Source organism: Cynocephalus volans, chromosome 6 (genome assembly GCF_027409185.1).
Source record: "Cynocephalus volans isolate mCynVol1 chromosome 6, mCynVol1.pri, whole genome shotgun sequence".
Classification (NCBI taxonomy): domain Eukaryota; kingdom Metazoa; phylum Chordata; class Mammalia; order Dermoptera; family Cynocephalidae; genus Cynocephalus; species Cynocephalus volans.
Window position 1 is genome coordinate 157,526,853 of NC_084465.1, and position 23,664 is coordinate 157,550,516.

General features: G+C 41.4%; 1 protein-coding gene and 1 pseudogene across 1 annotated transcript in view; one reads left to right on the top strand and one right to left on the bottom strand.

Annotated features, from left to right (window-relative positions):
* The window catches only part of LOC134381102 (F-box/WD repeat-containing protein 12-like), a 28,746-nt gene extending 14,658 nt beyond the window's left edge, over positions 1–14,088 (top strand). Inside the window, exon 6 of the mRNA XM_063101156.1 lies at positions 13,232–14,088. Coding sequence (XP_062957226.1) covers positions 13,232–13,444 — 213 coding nt within the window. The 3' untranslated portion in view covers positions 13,445–14,088. The remainder of the gene's footprint in view (positions 1–13,231) is intronic.
* Positions 14,089–21,462: 7,374 nt separating this feature from the next.
* LOC134381103 (large ribosomal subunit protein eL30-like) lies at positions 21,463–22,461 on the bottom strand (annotated as a pseudogene).
* Between the last annotated feature and the right edge of the window lie 1,203 nt (positions 22,462–23,664).

The following is a 23,664-nucleotide window of genomic DNA, read 5'->3' on the forward strand; positions in this document are numbered from 1 at the left end:
AAGATGGCGGCGGCTGCGGCGGCTGGCGCGGAGTAGCTGAGGTGGAAAAGGTGGCCACTGGGCCTCAGGCAGCCGGGAAACTTGTGGACCTTCCTCTGGCCATCTCTTAAGGGAGGACTGCTGCTGCTGGCCGGTCGTGGGGGCTCAACGCCACTTTGCCCCCGGCAGGAGAGGCTGCCTCATTTACAGGCAACAGCTTTGAAGTGTGGAGCAGGAAAAGAACTGATTCTTAGCTGCAAAAGTGAGTCTTGAAACAGGGAACACGGCGCCAGGGCTGCTGTGGATGCAGCCAGGATCCCGGAGGCTGGGGCCGCACTGAAGGCGGCCAACTGCCCTATTCAGGATTCGAGGTTTCAGGCCGGCATTAAAGAAGATTCCTGGGAGCGCCCGAGCGGCGCCGCGACTGAACAGCCCGAGGCGGCAGCGCCGAGAACACGGAAGGCAACAAACCAGAGACAGAGCGAGCGCCCGACCTGGCACAGCACTGTGAGTGATCCCTGGCACAGCTCTGTTCGGGGGGGTGGATGCCCACGCGGCTTCCGCCTGCACCACCAGGCCACTCATTGCCCCGGTGCTGCCTCCATTTTCCCAGGTGCGGGCAGCTCCGCCCTGCTCGGCCATCACTGAGCCCATTTGCTTGGCCTGGCGCGGGGCTTTCCGGACCCTGCGGGCCGACCTCCTCTCCCACTCCCTCCGCGGTTCTCTGGCAGGGCTGTGGGTGTGGGGCGTCCCGACCAGTTTTGGGAGGGCTAGGAAGTACGGGCGGGCCGACTGTCACTCCACCACACCCTGGACTCCGCCCCGGTAAACTTCCTGTTACTGGGAGGCAGATACCATCTCTGCGACCACCAGTTTGGAAAAAAGCCTAACGAATTTCTGGTTGGGAATAGTGTGGTAGGAGAGTTCCCAGGTCCGCTTGAACCTGCCGGAGAGCAGGCTGCAGGCGGGCACTAGACTCGGTTTATACCGGGGGGATACAAAGGTGAACAAGACCCGAAAAAGATCTACACAGTGCTACAAAGGCACCCAGAGAGACCGGTCGTCTGTGCCTAGCAGAAACCTGGTAGACTTCCTGGGCGAGGCGGTGCTGAGCAGGGTCTTGAAGGCCCAGCTGATAGACGAGGGGTGCAGAACACACGCCCCAGCCCAGCACAGTGTGCACAGAGGGGGGAGACGTGCGGCCAGGGAGGCGGAGACTCGACAGGAACCACACACCCGGTGGGGTCGCCACTGCACGATCTAACAGCCTGGGCCAGAGCACACGGAACGGGGAGAAGTCCTGTACAGAAAGTGAAAGCTCAACAGAGATCACACACCCTGTGGTACGTGATCCACCAGCCCAGCAGAGTACAAGCTGACCAGAAAGGTGGCTCCCCGGAGAAGCCCAAGACCCGAGGCAACCACACACACAAGACACTAGAGGCCAACTGAGCAGTCACGGCGGGAGCCATACCAAATTGGCAACCACAGCAACATCCTAGTTAGTCATTAGTCTTAAACCGGTGGACTGTGAAACCCCCTGCCACAATGAATAAACACCAAAAAAAAGACACCAGAAATACAAAAAATCAAGAAAGTACACCACCAAAAGTTAATAAATCTCATACTCTAGATCCTATAGAACAAGAAGCCCTTGAAATAACTGACAAGGAATTTCGAGTGATAATTCTAAGGAAACTGAATGAGATACAAGAAAACTCAGCTAGACATCATGATGAAATGAGGAAAAGTATACAGGATCTGAAAGAGGAAATATACAAGGAAATCAATTTCCTGAAAAAAAATGTAGCAGAACTTGCTGAACTGAAGAAATTATTCAGCGAAATAAAAAACACAACGGAGAGTTTAACCAGCAGGCTTGTCGAAGTTGAAGAGAGAACCTCTGAACTTGAAGATGGGCTGTTTGAAATAACACAAGCAGACAAAAAGAAAGAGAAGAGAATCAAGGACATGGAAGAAAATCTGAGAGAGATATCAGACAACCTCAAGCGCTCAAATATCCGAGTCATGGGTATTCCAGAAGGGGAGGAAAATGGAGATTCCATTGAAAACATATTCAACAAAATAGTGGCAGAAAACTTCCCAGGTATAGGAAAAATCACTGATCTTCAGATCCAGGAAGCTCAACGATCTCCAAACGTATTCAACCCAAAAAGGCCTTCTCCAAGACATGTCATAGTCAAATTGGCAAAACTCAGAGACAAAGAGAGAATCTTAAAAGCTGCAAGAGAGAAGCGTCAAATCACCTATAAGGGAGCCCCAATCAGGTTAACATCAGACTTTTCATCACAAACCCTAAAAGCTAGAAAGGAATGGGATGATATTTTCAAAATACTAAAAGACAAAGATTGCCAGCCAAGAATACTCTACCCTGCAAGGCTATCCTTCCGAAATGAGGGGCAAATAGTATATTTCTCAGACAAACAAAAACTGCGGGAGTTCACTACCACAAGACCACCCTTACAAGAAATCCTGAAGGGAGTACTGGGTTTGGTTCCTGAAAAATAACTACCACTGCCATAAAAACCCAAGAAAAATCAAAACCCGCTAGTACAATAAAAATGGCATTCATGAAGAGAAAACAAGCTAACAAAAACACTATCTACAACCTAAGGAACCAACAAACAAAGAAACCAAACAGTAAATCAGAAAGCAAGGAACAAAAGACACCTAAGACAACCAAACAACCAATAAAATGCTAGGAATAAATCAACACCTTTCAATAACAACTCTTAATGTTAAAGGCTTAAATTTCCCAATTAAAAGACACAGACTGGCTGACTGGATCAAAAAGCAGGACCCAACTATATGCTGCCTACAAGAGACCCACCTCACCCATAAAGATTCACACAGACTAAGAGTGAAAGGATGGAAAAAGATTTACCATGCAAACAGAAAAGAAAAACGAGCTGGAGTGGCTATTCTTATATCTGACAAAATAGACTTTAAACTAAAAACCATAAAAAGAGACAATGAGGGACACTACTTAATGATAAAAGGACTGATCCATCAAGAAGACATAACAATCATAAATATGTACGCACCCAATGTTGGAGCAGCCAGATTTATAAAACAAACTCTATTAGACCTAAAGAAGGAAATAGACACTAATACCATAATAGCAGGGGACCTGAACACTCCACTGTCAATATTAGACAGATCATCTAGGCAAAGAATCAGTAGAGAAACACAAGATCTAAACAAGACTCTAGACCAATTGGAATTGGCAGATATCTACAGAACATTCCACCCAACAACCTCAGAATATTCATTCTTCTCATCAGCACATGGATCATTCTCCAGGATAGATCACATATTAGGTCACAAATCAAGTCTCAATAAATTCAAAAAAATTGGAATTATCCCATGTATCTTCTCAGACCACAATGGATTAAAACTAGAAATTAATAACAAACAAAACTCTGGAAACTATACAAACACATGGAAATTAAACAGCATTCTACTTAATGACATATGGCTCCAAGAAGAAATCAAGCAGGAAATCAAAAAGTTTATTGAAACTAATGAAAACAATGATACATCATACCAAAACCTGTGGGATACTGCAAAAGCAGTATTGAGGGGAAAATTTATTGCATTAAATGCTCACTTCAGAAGAATGGAAAGATGGCAAGTGAACAACCTAACACTTCACCTTAAAGAACTAGAAAAACAAGAACAATCCAATCCTAAAGTTAGCAGACGGAAAGAAATCATTAAGATCAGAGCAGAACTGAATAAAATTGAAAACCAAAAAACAATTCAAAAGATCAACGAATCAAAAAGTTGATTTTTTGAAAAGATAAATAAAATTGACAAACCATTAGCTTGGCTAACAAAAAAAAGAAGAGAGAAGACTCAAATAACAAAAATTAGAAATGAAAAAGGCGATATTACAACTGATTCATCTGAAATACAAGGAATCATTCGAGACTACTATAAACAACTATACGCCAACAAATTTGAAAATCTGGAGGAAATGGATAAATTTCTGGACACACACAAGCTCCCAAAACTGAACCGTGAAGACGTAGAAAATTTGAACAGACCAATAACAATAAAGGAGATTGAAGCTGTTATCAGAAGGCTCCCAACAAAGAAAAGCCCAGGACCAGATGGATTCACAGCAGAATTTTACCAAACATTCAAAGAGGAATTGACACCGATTCTTTACAAACTATTCCAAAAGATTGAAACGGACGCAAATCTCCCAAACTCATTCTATGAAGCAAACATCATCCTGATACCAAAACCAGGTAAAGATATAACCAAAAAAGAAAACTACAGGCCGATATCCTTGATGAATATAGATGCAAAAATCCTCACTAAAATACTAGCAAACAGAATACAGCAACACATACGAAAAATTATTCATCACGATCAAGTGGGATTCATCCCAGGGATGCAAGGTTGGTTCAACATACGCAAATCAATAAATGTGATACACCATATTAATAAACTCAAACACAAGGACCATATGATCATCTCTATAGACGCTGAAAAAGCATTTGATAAAGTTCAGCACTCATTCATGACAAAGACCCTCTATAAGTTAGGTATAGAGGGAAAGTATCTCAACATAATTAAAGCCATATATGCCAAACCCACTGCCAATATCATCCTGAATGGGGAAAAGCTGAAAGCTTTTCCTTTAAGAACAGGCACTAGACAAGGATGCCCACTCTCACCACTCCTATTCAACATAGTGTTGGAAGTACTAGCCAGAGCAATCAGAGAAGAGAAGGAAATAAAGGGCATCCAGATTGGAAAAGATGAAGTCAAACTGTCCCTGTTTGCAGATGACATGATCCTATATATCGAACAGCCTAAAACCTCTACAAAAAAACTGTTGGAATTGATAAATGATTTCAGCACAGTAGCAGGATACAAAATCAACACACAAAAATCAGTAGCATTTATTTTCTCCAATAGTGAACATGCAGAAGGAGAAATCAAGAAAGCCTGCCCATTTACAATAGCCACCAAAAAAATAAAATACTTAGGAATTGAGTTAACCAAGGAGGTGAAAAATCTCTATAATGAGAACTACAAACCACTGCTGAGAGAAATTAGAGAGGATACAAGAAGATGGAAAGATATTCCATGCTCTTGGATTGGAAGAATCAACATAGTGAAAATGTCCATACTACCCAAAGTGATATACAAATTCAATGCAATCCCCATCAAAATTCCAAAGACATTTTTCTCAGAAATGGAAAAAACTATTCAGACATTTATATGGAACAATAAAAGACCACGAATAGCCAAAGCAATGCTCAGCAAAAAAAATAAAGCTGGAGGCATAACACTACCTGACTTTAAGCTATACTACAAAGCTATAATAACCAAAACAGTATGGTACTGGCATAAAAACAGACACACTGACCAATGGAATAGAATAGAGAATCCAGAAATCAACCCACACACTTACTGCCATCTGATCTTTGACAAAGGCACCAAGCCTATTCACTGGGGAAGGGACTGCCTCTTCAGCAAGTGGTGCTGGGAAAACTGGATATCGATATGCAGGAGAATGAAACTAGATCCATACCTCTCACCGTATACTAAAATCAACTCAAAATGGATTAAGGATTTAAATATACACCCTGAGACAATAAAACTTCTTAAAGAAAACATAGGGGAAACACTTCAGGAAATAGGACTGGGCACAGACTTCATGAATACGACCCCAAAAGCACGGGCAACCAAAGGAAAAATAAACAAATGGGATTATATCAAACTAAAAAGCTTCTGCACAGCAAAAGAAACAATTAAAAGAGTTAAAAGACAACCAACAGAGTGGGAGAAAATATTTGCAAAATATACATCTGACAAAGGATTAATATCCAGAATATATAAGGAACTCAAACAACTTTACAAGAAGAAAACAAGCAACCCAATTAAAAAATGGGCAAAAGAGCTAAGTAGGCATTTCTCTAAGGAAGATATCCAAATGGCCAACAGACATATGAAAAGATGCTCAACATCACTCAGCATCCGGGAAATGCAAATAAAAACCACATTGAGATACCATCTAACCCCAGTTAGGATGGCTAAAATCCAAAAGACTATGAACGATAAATGCTGGCGAGGCTGCGGAGAAAAAGGAACTCTCATACATTGTTGGTGGGACTGCAAAATGGTGCAGCCTCTATGGAAAATGGTATGGAGGTTCCTTAAACAATTGCAAATAGATCTACCATACGACCCAGCCATCCCACTGCTGGGAATATACCCAGAGGAATGGAAATCATCAAGTCGAAGGTATACCTGTTCCCCAATGTTCATCGCAGCACTCTTTACAATAGCCAAGAGTTGGAACCAGCCCAAATGCCCATCATCAGATGAGTGGATACGGAAAATGTGGTACATCTACACAATGGAATACTACTCAGCTATAAAAACGAATGAAATACTGCCATTTGCAACAACATGGATGGACCTTGAGAGAATTATATTAAGTGAAACAAGTCAGGCACAGAAAGAGAAATACCACATGTTCTCACTTATTGGAGGGAGCTAAAAATTAATATATAAATTCACACACACACACATACACACACACACACACAAACCGGGGGGGGGGGAAGAAGATATAACAACAACAATTATTTGAAGTTGATACAACAAGCAAACAGAAAGGACATTGTTGGGGGGGAGGGGGGAGGGAGAAGGGAGGGAGGTTTTGGTGATGGGGAGCATTAATCAGCTACAATGTATATCGACAAAATAAAATTAAAAAAAAAAAATAAAAAAAAAAAATAAAAAATAAAATTAGGATAATTAATATATTTAACATTACACAATATAATCATTTTTTGTGGCCCTTTACCAATTTCTTGCTACCCCTACTCCCCCTACTCCTTTTCCACCTCTGATGACCTCAGTTCTGTTCTCTCCTTTTGAAAGTTCAACGAATTATTGGAATTGTATCTTTATTTCTTAATTTTTTTAGCTCCCACTTATGAGTGAGGACATGCGGTATTTCTCTTTTTGTGACTGGCTTATTTTACTTAAGATAATTTTCTCTAAGTTCATCCATTTTGCTGCAAATGGCAGAATTTCATGCTTTTTTATGTATAAGTAGTATTCCATTGTGTATATATTCCACATTTTCCTTACCCTCTCATCTGGTGATAGATGTTTAGGTTGGTTCCAACTCTTGGGTATTGCAAATAGAGCTGTGACAAATATGGGAGTGCAGGTATCCCTCTGACGTGCTAATTTCCATTCCTTTGGGTACATACCCAGCAGTGGGATTGCTGGATCATGTGGCAGTTCTGTCTGTAGTTGTCTGAGGAGCTTCCACACTGTTTTCCATAAAAGCTGCACTAATTTACAAGCCCACCAGCAGTGCAGGGGGGTTCCCCTCTCTTTTTGCATCCTTGCCAGCATTCTCTGCCTGTTTGATAATAGCCAGTCTGACTGGTGTGAGATGATATCTCTGTATGGTTTTGATTTGCATTTCCCAGATGCTTAGTGATGTTGAGCAGTTTTTCATCTGTTGGCCATTTGTATATCTTCCTTTGAGAAGTGGCTGTTTATCTCCTATGCCCATTTTTTAATTGGGTTACCTGTTTTTTTACTGTTAAGGTGTTTGAGTTCCTTGTGCATTCTTGATAGTAATACCTTTTTTGCAAATATTTTCTCCCATTCTGAGGTTGTCTTTTTGTTCTGTTACTTGTTTCTTTTGCTGTGCGGAAGCTTTTTAGTTTGATATAATCCCATTTGTTTATTTTTTATTTTGTTGCCTGTGCTTTTGGGGTCTTATTCATAAAGCCTTTGCCCAGTCCTACTTCCTCAACTGTTTCCTGTAGCTTTTCTTTTAGAAGTTTTATAGTTTCAGGTCTTATACTTAAGTCTAATCCATTTTGAGTTGATTTTGGTAAATGACAAGAGGTACGGGTCTAGTTTCATTCTCCTACATATGGATGTCCAGTTTTCTCAGTACCATTTATTGAAGAGGCAGTCTTTTCCCCAATGTATGTTCTTGGTGACTTTGTCAAAATCAGTTGGCTGTAAGCATGTGGGTTGATTTCTGGGTTCTCTATTCTGTTCCATTGGTCCGAGTGTCTGTTTTTATGCCACTACCATGCTGTTTTGGTTACTGTAGCTTCATAGTATAGTTTAAAATCTGGTAGTGTAACACCAATGGTTTTATTTTATTTATTTATTTATTTATTTATTTATTTCTTAGGATTGCTTTTGCTATTTGGGGTCTTTTGATGTTCCATATGAATGTTAGGATTTTTCTTTTTTCTATTTCTGTGAAGAATATCATTGGTATCTTGCTGAGAATTGCATTGAATCTGTAATGTTAATTCTTCTGGTCCAAGAGCATGGAATGTCTTTCCATCTTTTTATGTCCTCTTTAATTTCTTTCAGGAGTAATTTGTAGTTCTCATTTTAGAGATCTTTCACCTCTGTTCTATTTCTGTTGCTTATAACAAAATACACAGAACTGGGTACTTTGTAAGAATATGAAATTTATTGCTTACAGTTTCAGAGGCTTGGAAGTCCAAAGTCCAGGGAACGCATCTAGTGTGTCTTCTTTAGTGGTGGCTTTACAGCAATGCAAGGGTCTCACATGGCAGAAAATGGCAGAGCAGAAAGAGCAGAGAGATAGCTCCTCATACACTCTCCTTTTAAAGCCCTTAGAACCACACCCATGACCACCATTTTTAATCCATTCATTAAGCACGATCCTCAGAATCTAACACATCTTCAAGCCGCCACCTTGCAATTACCATAATAGGATTTCCCACCCTCTTAACAGTCACAGTGAGGGTTCAGTTTTGGGGGGACATTCAACCCAAGGCAACGTCCTTGGTTAAATTGATTCCTAGGTGTTTTATTTTTTTTTGATGACTATTTTAAGTAGGCTTGCTTTCTGGATTTCTTTTTCTGCTAGTTCATTGCTGGAATATAAAAATGCTACTGATCTTTGCATGTTGATTTTTGTATCCTGCAACATTACTGAAATTGTTTATCAGCTGTAAGAGTTTTTGTAGAGTCTGTAGGTTTTTCTCTATATAGGATTATGACATCTTCAAACAGGGACAGTTTGACTTCATCTTTTCCAATCTGGATGTCCTTCATTTCTATCTCTTGCCTGATTGCTCTGGCTAATACTTCCAATACTATTTTAAATAGAAATGATGGGAGTGGGCATCCTTGTTTTGTTCCTGTTCTTAAGGTAGAAGCTTTCCCCCATTCAGGATGATATTGGTGGTGGGTTTGTCATATATGGCTTTTATTTTCCTTCTATATCGAGTTTGATGAGAATCTTTATCATGAAGGAGTGCTGAATTTTGTCAAATGCTTTTTCTGCATCTGTTGAGATAATCATATGGTTTTTGTCTTTGATTTTATTGATGTGGTGTATCACATCTATTGACTTGTAAACAACTCTACATCAACTATACATCACATATATTGTAAACAACTATGCATCAACAGATTCGAAAACCTGGGAGAAATGGATAAATTTCTGGACAACTACAAACTAGCAAGACTGAACCAAGAAGAAATAGAAAACCTGAACAGACCAATAACAAGTAACGAGATTGAAGCAGTAATTAGCAGTCTCCCAACAAAGAAAAGCTCAGGACTGGATGGCTTTACTGCTGAATTCTACCAAACCTGTAAAGAAAAATTAACAACAGTTCTCTTCAAAGTACTTCAAAATATTAAAACAGAGGCCATTCTCCCGAATTCATTCTATGAGTTCAACATCACCTTGATACCAAAACCAGACAAGAATACAACAAAAAAGGAAAACTCAATATTTTTCTTTCTTAGATTTTGCTTTACAGAAGTTTAATTTTTACCCAGTCACAATTTTTTCCTTCTTTTATGATTTCTGGGTATCCTGTCTTGGTTTAGAAGGCCTCCCTTATCCCACCTTGAAGTTCCTCTTTTCCTATATTTTATTCTAACTTTTTTTTACGTTTTTGATATTTAATTTATAAGAATATCTTTTTATATGTGATTGGAAGCATAGGGGTCTGACTGTAGTTTCTTCTAACTAGGCCACCAACTGTTCCAACATTGTCTATTGGATAAAACCTCCACTGACTTATAATGCCTCCTATTTTATATATCAAATTTCTATTTAGATTTGGGCCTGTGTTTATAAACTCTTGTTTCATTTATATGAATGGCTGTTGTGCTGGTACTATATCACTTTTTATACAATAGCTTTATAAAAGTTTGATGTCTAGTAGGGCAAGTCTTCTTTACAATTGTTATTTCAAATGTTCTTCATGGTCCTTCCTCCATATGAACTTTGGAATCGTGTGTGTGTGTGTGTGTGTGTGTGTGTGTGTGTGTGTGTGTGTGTAGAGAGAGAGAGAGAGAGCTCTTTTTGTATAATCTGAAACAATAAGAACAGTATAGGAACTGCATTAGTCTGTTTTCTGTTACTTATAACAGGATACCTGAAACTGGGTAATTTATAAAGAAATGAAATTTATTTCTTACCGTTTTGGAGGCTGGTAAGTCCACAGTCCAGGGAACACATCTGGTGTGGGCCTTCTGGGTGGTGACTCTCTACAGCAACTCAAGGTATCACATGGTGAGAAACTGCTGAACAAGAAGAGAGCTATCTCAGTTGCCCTCCTTATAAAGCCATCGGAACCATGCCCATTACTCAGTGGATCAATTCATTTGTGAGGGCACAGTCCTCACAATCCAATCACCTCTCAAAGGCCTCACCTTTCATATACCATAATTGGATGTCCGACCCTCTTAATATTGTTACAGTGGAGATCAAGTTGCCAGTACATGAACTTTTGGGGGACACATTTGACCCATAGCATGAATGAAACACTTTTTTAAAAGATGGAGTGAATTCACTCGTGAAATGTTTGGACCTTTTGTCTCCATTGTGATTAAACTTTACCAGCCTTTTCAGTCTCTCCTGTAACTCCTTTTCTGTCCAGGATTTTGCCTGTTCTTGAATCAAGCTGAATCACTTATATTTTGCTAGAAAATTACATTCCTTCTGAGTTTTCAAACGTGTTGCCTTAAAACTGCCCATGGTTGGCTGTGATTGTCTCATCGTTCTGGCTGTGGTATAGTCCTTTCTCATCTCATTAGTACATTAGTCTTTTTATATACCCAGCAGTGTTGAGTTTGCCAATAATTAATTTAAAATTTTTTGGATCTATATTCATGAATAAATTTTTTAAATATTTGCTTATTTGTAAAATTCATCACAATATTTTTTGAAAAAAATAACTAAAAGCATGGCAAAGTTTTGCAGTCACCTGATGGGTGATTGAAATTGGGGTGCTGCTAATATTAGAGTTGTGCATAGTTTAAAGGTCAAAGTTCAAAAAGGATTGTTTTATTTTGGGGGTAGAGGGGGCACGGCTGGCTGGCATGTGGATCAAAACCCTTGACCTTGGTGTTATAAGGCTGTGCTCTGACCAACTGAGATAACTGGCCAGCCCTAGGATTATGTTAAAACCAGTCATGCCTTGCCCCTGTATCTGCAGAGGAAACAATGTTCCCAAAGGGAAATTAGGCATCTCATTATTAGGCATCTGTTGAGTTCTTTGGCAGGTGATTTAGCTCTTTCCTTCTCTTCCCGCACACAGGTTTAACCTTCCTGTCCCCAAACAATTATACTGTGATTTTGTTGAGGTCAACATTTATTGTATACATTATTATAATTTTGTAAATGCACTTCACAGCTGAGTCATGAAGTAAATTATCTTTACCATTCCTTCCCCTTCACCCCTATAGCATTTTGGTTTCCCAGAAGTTAGTAATTATCTTTCTTTTAAAAAATTTGCTTAATTTTATGCGTACTTATAATATTCAACTCCACATTTTGGCTGGAATCTATATTGATTTCTGACATGGTTTCTCACGCCATGGTTTGTTCTCTGATCCCTGGAGAAGTCTAAGGTTTGAGATTGTCTCCTTCTAGTGTCACAGCATATGGTGCCAGCAGAAACATCCTTCCGCCTACAGCCTCCACTTTCCTGTTTCATGACCTGCGTGGGATTCCCTCCCCTTGGGAGGCACATGGAATTGGGTACTACAGGCAGGAATTTGAGTAGTGTGTTCTAGCATTCTCTTTCACTGGCTGCTGCTTTTCCATTCTGACATAGGAGGAGAGTTGCATTGCTCTTTGCCCACTTCAATACCACTAAACACTTGTAAATATTCTGTGTTTCTCTGAGAGTCACTTGCCATCAGCCCAGTCCCTGGTGCTGGGGTCTGTCCTAGTCACGTTAACTGTTTGAGCAACAGAAATCAACTGAGGGAGAAAAAAAGAAACTAATAGAGGAATATCAAGATATGACTAGAAAAAGAGATCATGATAAAAATAATAAACCATGGTAAAAAAAGATATAATAACCCCCATTTGTGAAGCAACCTAACCATGGCAGGCCTGGGAAGTGGGGAGCAGCAGTCAGTGGTTCACCCGAGGCCCTGACTCAGTGGCACTAGGCTCTTTACCTCTGCATTCCTATTTTATAAATCCCAGGAGACCGTGGAGTGGATCCCACTTGGGGCAGCTGTTTTCCCCTGGATCAGTGAACTGTGTGTGGGGCTAGGCTTTGGCCAGGGCTGGCCCATGGCAGCACTGCTGGTGCACACCCTGAAAAGGGGGAGGTATTCAAAGCAGGGCAGCTACCGTCTGTGCAACGTCAAGTATTTATTCACATCCACAAGCCTGAATTTGCTTGTCAGTTATACTGGCTACCATGCGAACAGAGTGAGACAGTACCTGTGGAAGTTCTCTGTAGACTGAGAGCAGGATGCAGCGGTGCACAGCCCTGGCTCTTGAGCATGGCATCAGGCTTGCATCCAGCCTCCCTGTCCATCCTGCGCCTGCCTTCCTTTTCACTGGACCCTTGGTAATGCCGAAAATGCTTCAGATACATGGGGCCATTGTGTGTGCCGTAACCCTATGCTTAGGCTTGGTAAGTGCTATCCAGCCTCCAGCAGGTCTTTCCAGACACTCCAGCTTTGCTTTGTGAGTTATTACTCTTCATATATCTAGGACACACCTGTTCTTCCTCTTCTGTTTTCCCTACTGCGCTGTAGGGTGAGGTCATGTCTTTTTCACTTGCATGTTCTTGGTGTGTACTGTGGAACCTGGCACAGAGTAGACACAGGTAACTGTGTGTCAGTTGAATGCATAAAGGTATATGTGTTTATGAAATAAATGGATCACTGTGTAAGTTGTTATGTTAATTTTGTTTTTGCCCAGGGCACAGAGATCTGGTCAAGCCCTCTACAGCCTGCTGCTCTGGTGAATTTGGTGACTTACCCTCAGCTGCAGCTGATTGTCACCATGGACAAGCAGGGATTGATTAAAGTGTGGAAAACAGAGAATGGGTGGGAGGGGGCCTCCTTCTGTCTGTCGACATTCTCATCTGCGATGGAGGCCTGTGACATCCAGAGGGTCCCTTCCTGCTGGTGAGTGACTGGTTCTTAGGCACCGTTGCAGGTCCTAGCCTTCTCCTAGGGTTTGTGGACACTGGCAATATGACTACTATGATGGATGAGCCTTGAGCCAGGCCCTCTCGACAGCAGACCATGTCACTCTCCTCTTTGGGTTCCCCAGCTCCTCCTTGCCTGCATCGTAGAGTGAAGATGCCTTGTTCTGGCCTTCAGCCCTAGCATGCAGCAGTAGCCTTTATATGTGGCCCCAACTGGGTAGCCTCTCCCTTTCTTTCACAGTGAGATCCACCTCTATGGGCTCCCTCGGGGTTTTTGTCCATGTGCCCCTGCTTTCTTCTACCTGAAGTTTCTTCTTACTACTGCATTTTTACCATTTGTTCCTGTTTTTCAAGTCCTTGCTAAGGCCCAACTCAGGAAAAGCTGACTGTTTGACAGAATGTGAACATTTACCCAAGACAGTGAAGGACTTGAGTTGCTGGGACATTTAATTTAAAGATGACATTGGAAAGCATTTGACCAGGCAGAAACACCATGAAGGTGGTGTTTAAGATGACAGATCTAGGAAGTAGCTCTCATCTAAAGACAGTGTCATCTACTTGTGGGGAAGAGGGTCTTTGGAATTATGGGCAAGCTGCTGTTTCTAAATAAAAAGATGAGTAGATATCCAGGAACAGTGTAATGTTTCAAAAACAAAACAGAACAAAACTAATCCTGTAAAGGAGAGGAACTTAGCTCAGCAAACAAAGTAGGACCTAATGAGACATTTAATATAAACAACTTTATAGTTGTCTGAGTATGAGCTAACAGTATAATGTTCACCAAACTGAGAAGGTATCCTGAGACTGCAGAGTGAAGCAGGCAGCTCCCTATGGCTTACAAGTAGTTTATTATTCTGATTATCATCATTGGCGGGTGATTACTTACAGGGAATGGATTGGATGGACTCTCGATCCCAGTGCTGTGCAGCTGCTTTCTCCACAACCCTGGGGAGTTTTGGGGGAAAGGAGTTGGAGGTTATAAGGTACTTAGGGACAAAAGCGGAGCCATGCCAAAGAGAGAGAGGCTGCAGAAGGAGAAGATTCCCCGGCACCTCGCAGCCTCCTCTTGCTTATCCCTGGGGTTGCTGGCGTCATTCCCCTTATCTTAAACAAGCATAGCATTCTGTTCCTTCCCTTTCTCATTTGCCAAGCAACCTGTGCAGGGGAAAGATTGTAACTATTGAAGCCAGAGCTCTGAAGGCCATGAGGATGAAGTGAGTTCTCGTCGGCGTTCCTGTAAGTTGTTTAAAGACTTTAGAATAAGTATAATTAATAGCTCCCAGAGAAATTTGAGAATGTTATTGTACAGATGAAGAAGAAACCACTACGATTCTCCTTTGGGAATGGCAGGCCATGGAATTCACACTGTTTGTGAGGGACAACTAAGAAAAATGAGGGAAAACGTATCCACACACAGACAGTGTATGTATCATCCACTTGATAATGTGAGAGAGCTAAAAAAAAAAAAAAAAAAAAAAAAGAACAACTTCTAGGGCGAGATTTAGGAGATGGGATCACAGTGGTGACCCCATCACTGGGGGCTATTTTTGCCTTGGGAATATTTACTCCAAGGCATTTGAGAGACTGAGCAGAACTTTGACAGCCTAGGGGACCAAAGCCAAGGCCACCAAGTATGGCAAGCCTGTGAATCCTCATGCACTGGGTGGGATTAGCAAGTGTTGCAACCTAAGGGTAAGGGTAGGCTGTGGGTCAACCAGCCCTTGCATAGGCTGTGGCTCAGCACCCCTGATCACCTGGTAGGAGTGAACAAAAATCCATTTTGGAGAAAGATAACATCACTCTATGCCTCACAGTATTTCTACTTAAAGCTAGGCATAGGAAGAGGTAAGATAATATGAGCTAGAACTGGCAGGAGAAATAGTAGACAACATAAAGAGAACCACAGGGGCTTCAGACGTTATAGATATTAGATACAGACATTAAAACACCTATGGTTGCTGTGTTCAGGGAGGTAAATTTCAGCAGAGAACTTATGGATATAAAACATGACATAATAGATTTAGAAAATAACCAAGTAGAAATTCTAGAACAGGAAAATTCAGTAACAATGGTTAAGAACTCAATGGGTGAATTTAATGGCAGGGTAGACAATTGAACCACACAGTGACTGGGTGTGGGGCAAGGGGAGCTTTTGAGCTACTGGCAATTTAGCTATTTCTTAACTTGGGTGGTGACATGAATACTTGCTTTGTAATAATTTATTGAGCTCTACACTTTGTTTTGTGCAGTTTTACATATGTGTGTTACATATCAATTAAAAAGTTAAGAATGTAAAAGTGAATTAGTGAACTGGACGAGAAAGCAAAAGAAACTGTCTAGAATGATACGAAGAACATTAAATGTGGACGAGAGAGTAAGAGAAATAGGCCAGAGCTCAGGTGCTAGTGGGCATCTGATCACCTGGAGATCTTGTTTAAGTGCAGATTCTGATTCAGTAGGTCCCTGGGGATGCCTGAGATTCTGACTCTATCAAGCTTCTAGGTAATACTGATGCTGCCTGGGGTCCACAAGGCTATAAAGGACCCACAGAAAGTTCCAGTATTTGTTTAACTGATATCCTAAGGGTAGAGAAGGGGTGAATGGGGCAGAAGAAACTTTTGAAGAGATACTAGCAGATACTTTTCCAAAGCAGAGTAAGGAAATTAATGCATGGAATCAAGAAGACCTACAGCCCCAAGCTGAGTAAATAAAAATAAACCTGCATATGAACCTGTCAGAGTGGATTGAGATAGCTGAAGACTAAGAAAAATCCTAATAGAAGCCAGAGGAGATCAAATTACCTTCAAGACTGACTTCTTAACAGCAACAGTGGAAGCTAAATGACAATGGAATATCTTAAAAGATAGAACTGCCAACCAAGGATTCTATAACCATGTTGCTTTGTGTTGCTTTGCCCCCCATGGGTTTGTCACCCCACTTCCCCTGGGTGACGGAGATGCAAAGGATTACTCAAAGCCCATCTCTTCCAAGTGGTTAATCTCCCACTGGAACCCTCAAGCAAGAGGGATCCCTTCCTCAGGAAATTAACCCTGAATTGGGGTTCTCTTCCTGCATTTATTTTCCAAACCAGGAAGTTACAGGAAGAGACATAGGTGGGATTATAGTTTAACAATATAGGCTGATAACTTTCAGTGAAACAAGCCAGATGACATTCCAGTAAGGCAATTAATGGTCCTATCAACAACAGTTTGATCTTAGCAAATATTCCTTAACAGCAATTTCTCAGTATCTTTACAAACAATCAGTAACTAGTCTGTCTTTGAGCCAGCAACCTTGCTGTGCCACAATCCTTATCTTGCACCAGAGACTTATAGCCTGAGGAAAATTTCCTGTCCTTGCAAGGTCAATATTTGAAACTGCAAGGCTTTGGAAAACCAGGCCCTGTGAAGTACATATGCTTTTTAGTATATTCCACATAACTAGAAAAGTTTTTAAAGGATGATAGTAAAACAAAGACTTTTTTTCAGGAAAAGAATGGAGAATTTGTACCAAACAACCACTACCACTAAACAAACAAACAAAAACCCCAAAACTAATGGGACTTATTCAGGGAGGAAAAAAATGATCAGAGATGAAATTTCATTGAGTCAGCAAAGATTGAAGAGCAACAGCAATGGTCAATAAAAGAAAATCTAAGTGAATCCTGACTTTGTAAAACAGCAGTTAACAATGTCTTGTGGACTTTAAACTATATATGGAAATAAAGTGCATGGCATTTGCATTTAAGTTAGAAGGTTATGAGATCCTTGCATTGTCTAGAAAGATTAAATGTGCCGATTAATAGTATAGTATTGTGGGCCGGCCCCATGGCTCACTCGGGAGAGTGTGGCGCAGGTAGTGCCAAGGCCGTGGGTTTGGATCTTATATAGGGGTGGCCGCTGTGCTCACTGGCTGATCCTGGTGCAGACAACACCGTGTCAGGGGGTTGCAATCCCCTTACCAGTCAAAAAAAAAAAATAGTATAGTATTGTAAGTTAAGATTGCATACCATAATCTGTAGTGTTAACTTCAAAAGATTAGTGAAAGAGCATATAGCTAGCTCTAAATCATAAGAGGACAGCAAATATGTCTGATGGGTGCCCCATGGGGACAGTTAACCCAACGCAAAGTTTGTTTAGGATTTCAAGGCAGATCTGGAAATGGCTTGAGAGTGTGAGGAGGAGGGACCGGCATGGGCTTTTCTGGTGGCCAGGGGGTGGGGCTGGGGTGAGGGTGGCCACCTGGGCCAGTGTTGATGTGGTTTGAAACTTCCTTTCTCATCAGCTTGCCCTGACATGGAGCAGAAGCGGAACAGAGCGGGTGGGGTTAAATGTCAGCAAACATCAAAAACTGAGCCAGACTGTTATACTCATCCCAGTGTTTAATGACTGAAATGTGCATGTTTTGTGTAACTGAATTTGAACTTGTGGAAGCAAACCATTAGTGTATCAGTCCATTTTGTGTTGCTATAACAGAAATACCTGTGACTGGGTAATGTATAAAGAACAGAGGTTTATTTGGCTTATGATTCTGGGACAGCTGCATCTGGCACGGGCCTCAGGCTGCTTCTACTCACGGTGGAAAGCGGCAGCAGCTGGTGGGTACAAGCAGATCCCATGGCGAGAGGAAGCAAGAGACAGAGGACGTGCCAGGGTCTTTTAAACAACTCTTGAGGGAACTAATAGAGCGAGAACTCACTCATTACTCCCTCCCCCAGGGAGAGCATCAATCCACTCATGAGGGATCTGCCCCCATGACTCAAACAGCTTCCAACACTGTCACATTGGGGATCAGATTTCTGCATGAGTTTTGGGGGGAAAACACATCCAAACTCTGTCAATTAGGGTACTCTGGGAGGCCTGTGTTCTAAGGCTGATAACTGAAGTGAAAGTCCCATTGAAAGACTTGTTCAAGAGCCCATTTTGTATTTTGAGAAGTGAAATACTTTTGTCTCTCTCATTAATGTCTGATTGTATATAGAGTATAAGGAGTGTCTTAAGTATGTGCAGAGACATGAGTAACCTTGGTTTATATTTTGGGTATCTGGGAGGCAAGAGATTCCCTGAGGTCATTACCCCCAGGAGGGAAACCCTGGGTGAGGAATTGCTTTTTTGGCCGTTGGTCGGCCACACAGGCAGACATTTGGCAGTGGCCCAAGGGTTTGTAAACATGTGCAGATGGGGCGGACTGTGGGCCAGGGCACTGAGGGCTACGGTAAAGTGCAGCCATCTGTGCCGACCTTTGGGTCCCACCCTTTATCAGGGACATTCCACCGTAGGGATGGACAGCAGCAGCCCTTCAGTGCAGGGGTGGCAGTGCCATCCAAAAAACATGTGAATGCCCATTCTAGTTTACTCAGGTGTTCTCAAGGAACCTCTCGGGTAGCCAGTGGGTCCTGGAGAGTGGTGGCTTCGTCCAGTGCCATTGTATCTGGTGAGGGTCTGAGCACAACGGGAAGCTGCTTCCCCCTATGAGGGGAATGCAGGGAATACTCCAGATGGCCCAGGTCTGCTGTCATCCTGAAGATGTCATTTACGTTTAGCGAGGAGGCTTCTGCGTGACCCCAGCCACAGTGTGCAGCTGGGTGCAGAGTCACAGGCTCAGGAGCTGTGAGAGTCTCTTTCACCAGGAGGACCCAGCTGCGGCCAGCAATGTTCACGCGGATGGTGGAGAGTGTGGGGACAAGAAGGGCAGATTTTTGGCACCAGAAGCCCATGAGCAGCTCACGGCCATCGTGGGTGTTCCAGAGACTGAAGGAGGCTTGAGAGGAGGTTGCTGAAGCCTCCACGGGGAATGAGTCTCTGGGGCACTAACAGGATGCCTGCTGTGTTGTAATTTGGACAGTTTCTAGAGGCTTTTGGGATAAAAAGCAGCATTTAGAATAGGCTGATTTGTGGGTAACATAAACAGGCCTAGATAAGTTTGTAAATGAGGAATGTGTGGCCCCCAGAACCCAAAAAGTCCTAAAAATTGTTGAGTTTGTTGTGGGTGCTGAGAGGGCCAGCCACAGACCAGACACAAAGTTCTGGGGCCTAGTGCACGCACTAAGCAAATTTATTGGGAGAAAGCAGGTATTACATATTTTTCAGCCAGCTGCAAACCCCTCCCATCACCTCTCCACCTCCTAGGTAACTCAGTAGGAAATCTGTGGCTTGTGGTTAAGCCTTGCAAAATCTTGCTGACACAGTGTATTCACATCCTGCTGAGACGGGCAAAATACAGGAGAGCAAGAGTGTCTCCATCTTTAACAGGTGTTCTCCTTCATTTTCCTCCACATAACTATTATTTTTTTCATGGTGAATTACAGCCTTTACCTTGGTAAAGTGTCTTTATTATTTCATTTCATGCTTTGGACCTGAATGCAGCCTTTTCTGGTCCAGGATCATACACCTGTCTTCTCACTGATTGCGTTTTTCTGGTCCTCTTCCCCTCCCACACTGGCCTTTCTGTCTTGGATGGGTCTCTTGAATGTAGTACAGAGATGTTGTGTTGTTTGCTTGTTTGTTAACCAACCTGAAAATCTTTTAAATAAGTGAATCAACCCATTTTCTTATTAAGATGATATTACTTATGTGCCTAATCTCAACCTTGCATTTAATTTTATGCTACGTTCACTGTATGATGTGGCGTATTTACTCAGTTCCTTTCTCTGTGTCTATTTTCTTCCCTTTTTCATGTGTGCATTGGGAGGAGCGCTGATCCCTTTTATTAATTAGGAAGGCCTTGTATTTTTGTTGTAATGGTTCCCTTTATCTTAATACTTTTTGGAGCACCCTTAATCTTCTTTTTTTTTTATTAGGCTTGTACTCTTTTATTTGTTGGCTTTAAATGGTATGTTTTTACTCTCATGACAGTCACTGAGCTGTGCTATTTTGATCTTTCTTGCTTCTCTTCCCATTTTAAAAAATGCATCATTTCTACTGTGGTGAGAACATGAAACATTTACTTGCTGTTCTTCCCTTCCCCAGCCACACCCCACTTTCTTTTTTAACTCTTTGGTCTACAGTTTAATGTACTTAGTTCTTTTGGTGAACTTTTCCTTGTCGTCTCCTGGTTTGAGGAAGATCATCCTCTACTAGATTCCTGAGGAAGCGCGGTGCGGACAGTATAAGGGCTCGTGAGGTCAGTTCTTATAGATTTAAAACCGCTTTTCTACAGCCTTGATGCTTGGTGGGGCGTAAAGTCTGCGGCTCACACTTTTCTTGAATTTTATGAAAATATTATTTCAGTTTGTATGTTTCTGTTGAAAAGTCCAATGCCAGCCTGACTTGTTTTCCTTGTTAGGCATTTGGATGCTTTAACTGAGGAAGTGAAGAATTTTAAAAAATACTTCGGTGCCTGGCAGGTTGGCCCCTTGGTTAGAGCACAGCGCTGGTAACACCAGGGTCAAGCGTTCAGATCCCTTTACCAACCAGCCGCAAATAAACAGATAAATATATAAAATAAAAAATAAACTTTAGTAGTTTTATTACAATATGTCTAAGGTCATCATCTGGGTCAGTTTTTCCAGGAACATGATAAACCCTTTCAGTATGTAGATTCAGGCCTTCTTTTATTTCTAGTTTCATTGTGTAATTTAACTGTTTAACTTTTCCTCCTTAGGAACTTCACTTTGTGTTTACTGTATCTTCTTTGCCTGTCTGCTCTGTCGCTTTTTTCTCTGATTCTTTTCAGCTCTTTATTTCTCTTTGTTCTCTTGTCTGTTTTTATTTCCGTCTCTAGTGTCCTTCTTATCTGTTCAGTAATATTCTCCCTTAGACTTGTTCATCTTCATTTTCTTTTCAATTTATCAATATATAATGTAGTTGATTTTCATGTCCCTTTACCAATTCCTCCTTTGTTAATCTTCATTTTTAAGATAACTTTATTTAATATCTTTCCTGAAATAATTTTAACTCTTATTTCATATCTTCTTAGTTTTTTGTTTTGTTTTTTGTCCATTTCAGTTCTGAGTGTTGAATGTTTTTCTTTTTCTTTTTAAAACAAGTTCTGGCCAGTTTTAGTAGAGAAAAATTTTGCGTAGTTTTCTTTCTCCAGTCTCCTCTGGCATGCTTCTAACGGTGTCAGAACCACCAGGATCAGTGACGGCCCATGTGCACGCTCCAGTGTGTCATGAACACCGTTGTGGCCAACATGGCGTAGTGCTCTATTTTGTATTTCCTCAAGGCGGGCAGCTCTTGGCAAGGACGACCAGTTTTGCTTTGCCTTGTCGGATCATCTTCAGCCTCTGCCTGTACCCCAGCAGGTACTTTCCACTTTTTATAACAAGTTGGAGCCTAGAGTTGATCAGCTCCAGGGAGCTTTCTGTTTCTGTTGTGGCCGTGATCTGCCTGCCTCAGGCGTGCGACGGCCTCCAGCCAAGAGCAGCTGCCAAGACGGCCGGGGAGCAGGAAAGGCTGAGGGTTGACTTTCTGATTTAGGGTGTTCTTTCAGATCTGCGAATTCTTTTTGTAGATGTAAATATTGTGGCACTTAATTCACATTGGGGTGTGGCTACAGATCTGTTTTCTTGGTTGTTCTTTGGAGTAATATTTTCATCCGCTAAAATATTTTGTTTCTTACTGTTTAACTTTGTTTCAGTGTTGCCTGCCATTTCCTGTGTGTTTTGAAATATTTGTGTTGTCTTGGACAGTAGTAACAGGTGTTTCTACATATATAGAACAGAAAGTCCAGAATGGATTCCACGTGTAAATGTCTGTGGCAAAGGCAGTCTTTTATTTAATTATTTATCTTTTTGTTTTTGTGTTTGTTTGTGTGAGTGTTTTAAGATGGTCTTTTAAAAGAGTAGGTAAAGGGCAAACTATTCAAGAAATGGGACACTTGGCTGTTAGGAAAGCAAAAGTAAGCTACTCTATATCACTCCATTTACAAAAATAATTTAGAATAATTAAGAAACTGAATGTAAAAGGTAATGTTATAAAATTTTCTGAACAATATACAAGTGGTTTTAAAAATCAGTCTGAAAGGGCTGGATAGTTAGCTCAGTTGGTTACAGCATCGTGTTTTAACAACAGCAAGGTCAAGGGTTAGAATCCCCATACTGGCCAGCCCCCCCGCCAAAAATCAATCTGAGATGTACAAGGCCTTGCTAAGCAAGACAAAACCAGGATCAAGAAAATATATGCAGATTTGATTTACTTAAAAAGTTAAAAATATCTGAATCATAAAAGACAGTATTTATAAAATCAAGACACATGAAAAGTTATGAAAAAACACTTATTTAACCAAGGGTTTATGTCAGACCATATAAAGAGTAGAAATCCAATAGAAAAATAGGTAATGATATGAATAGTCAATTCATAGAAAAAAGTACAAATGGCCAATAATATGTAAAGCCATAAACATAACCTAGTCATCAAGAGAGTGACATTGAAATGAGACTTTTCACCTACCAGATGAGCAAACTTTTAAAGATTAATGTTATAGTAATTTGGATGAGGAGAAGCAGGTATTTTTATACACGGTAAATAGGAATATAGTTTGAAGCTTTTTGGAAAGTTTTTTTTTCTCTGTTAAAAGTTTTAAATATGCATAGTCTTTGACCCAGTGATGCCTGTCTCAGGGATCTGCTGTGAAGAAGTGCTGGCATCTGTGCACAGGGTCACCTGCAGGATGCCCACTGCAGCAGTCACTCTTCATAGTAACAAGATTTGCAAACAACTGAAATTTCCATCAGTATGAGAGGAAGCAAAAAGTCGCAGGAAACTGTCCATGAATGTGGAAAGATTTCCAAGGAATATTTTATGTATAAAACATAAAAGGCAGATTGCAGAATGGCTCTCCAGCGGTGACCCAGTGTGCCATATGCCAATGGCTAGAAAGGGCCCTGGATGGTCACATGCCAGACTTTTGCAGGAAAGGGATAATGGCTTTTGCTGTGAAGACTTACATGCTGTTTGAGCATATTCATTTTTGCCTGTGTATTTGAAAAAAATATTCTAAGACATGACTTAAAGCTAACTGGCACCCTGTAAGGGAGGCAGTTTAGCAGTTACCGTCTCCATCCTTCAGGCGAGGAAACACCACCCAGAAGGGGATGGTGCTTCCTACTTAGCCGGTGTCCTGGCACCCCTCAGGCTGCGGCTTTGTTTTGGCTGCTTTCTGTTGCAGGTGGCCTGTGTTGAAGGGACCCTCTACACACCGACAGTGCCTCAGCTGCAGGTGGTCTCCAAGGTGTCTGTGTTTCCCAGCAACTCCATGA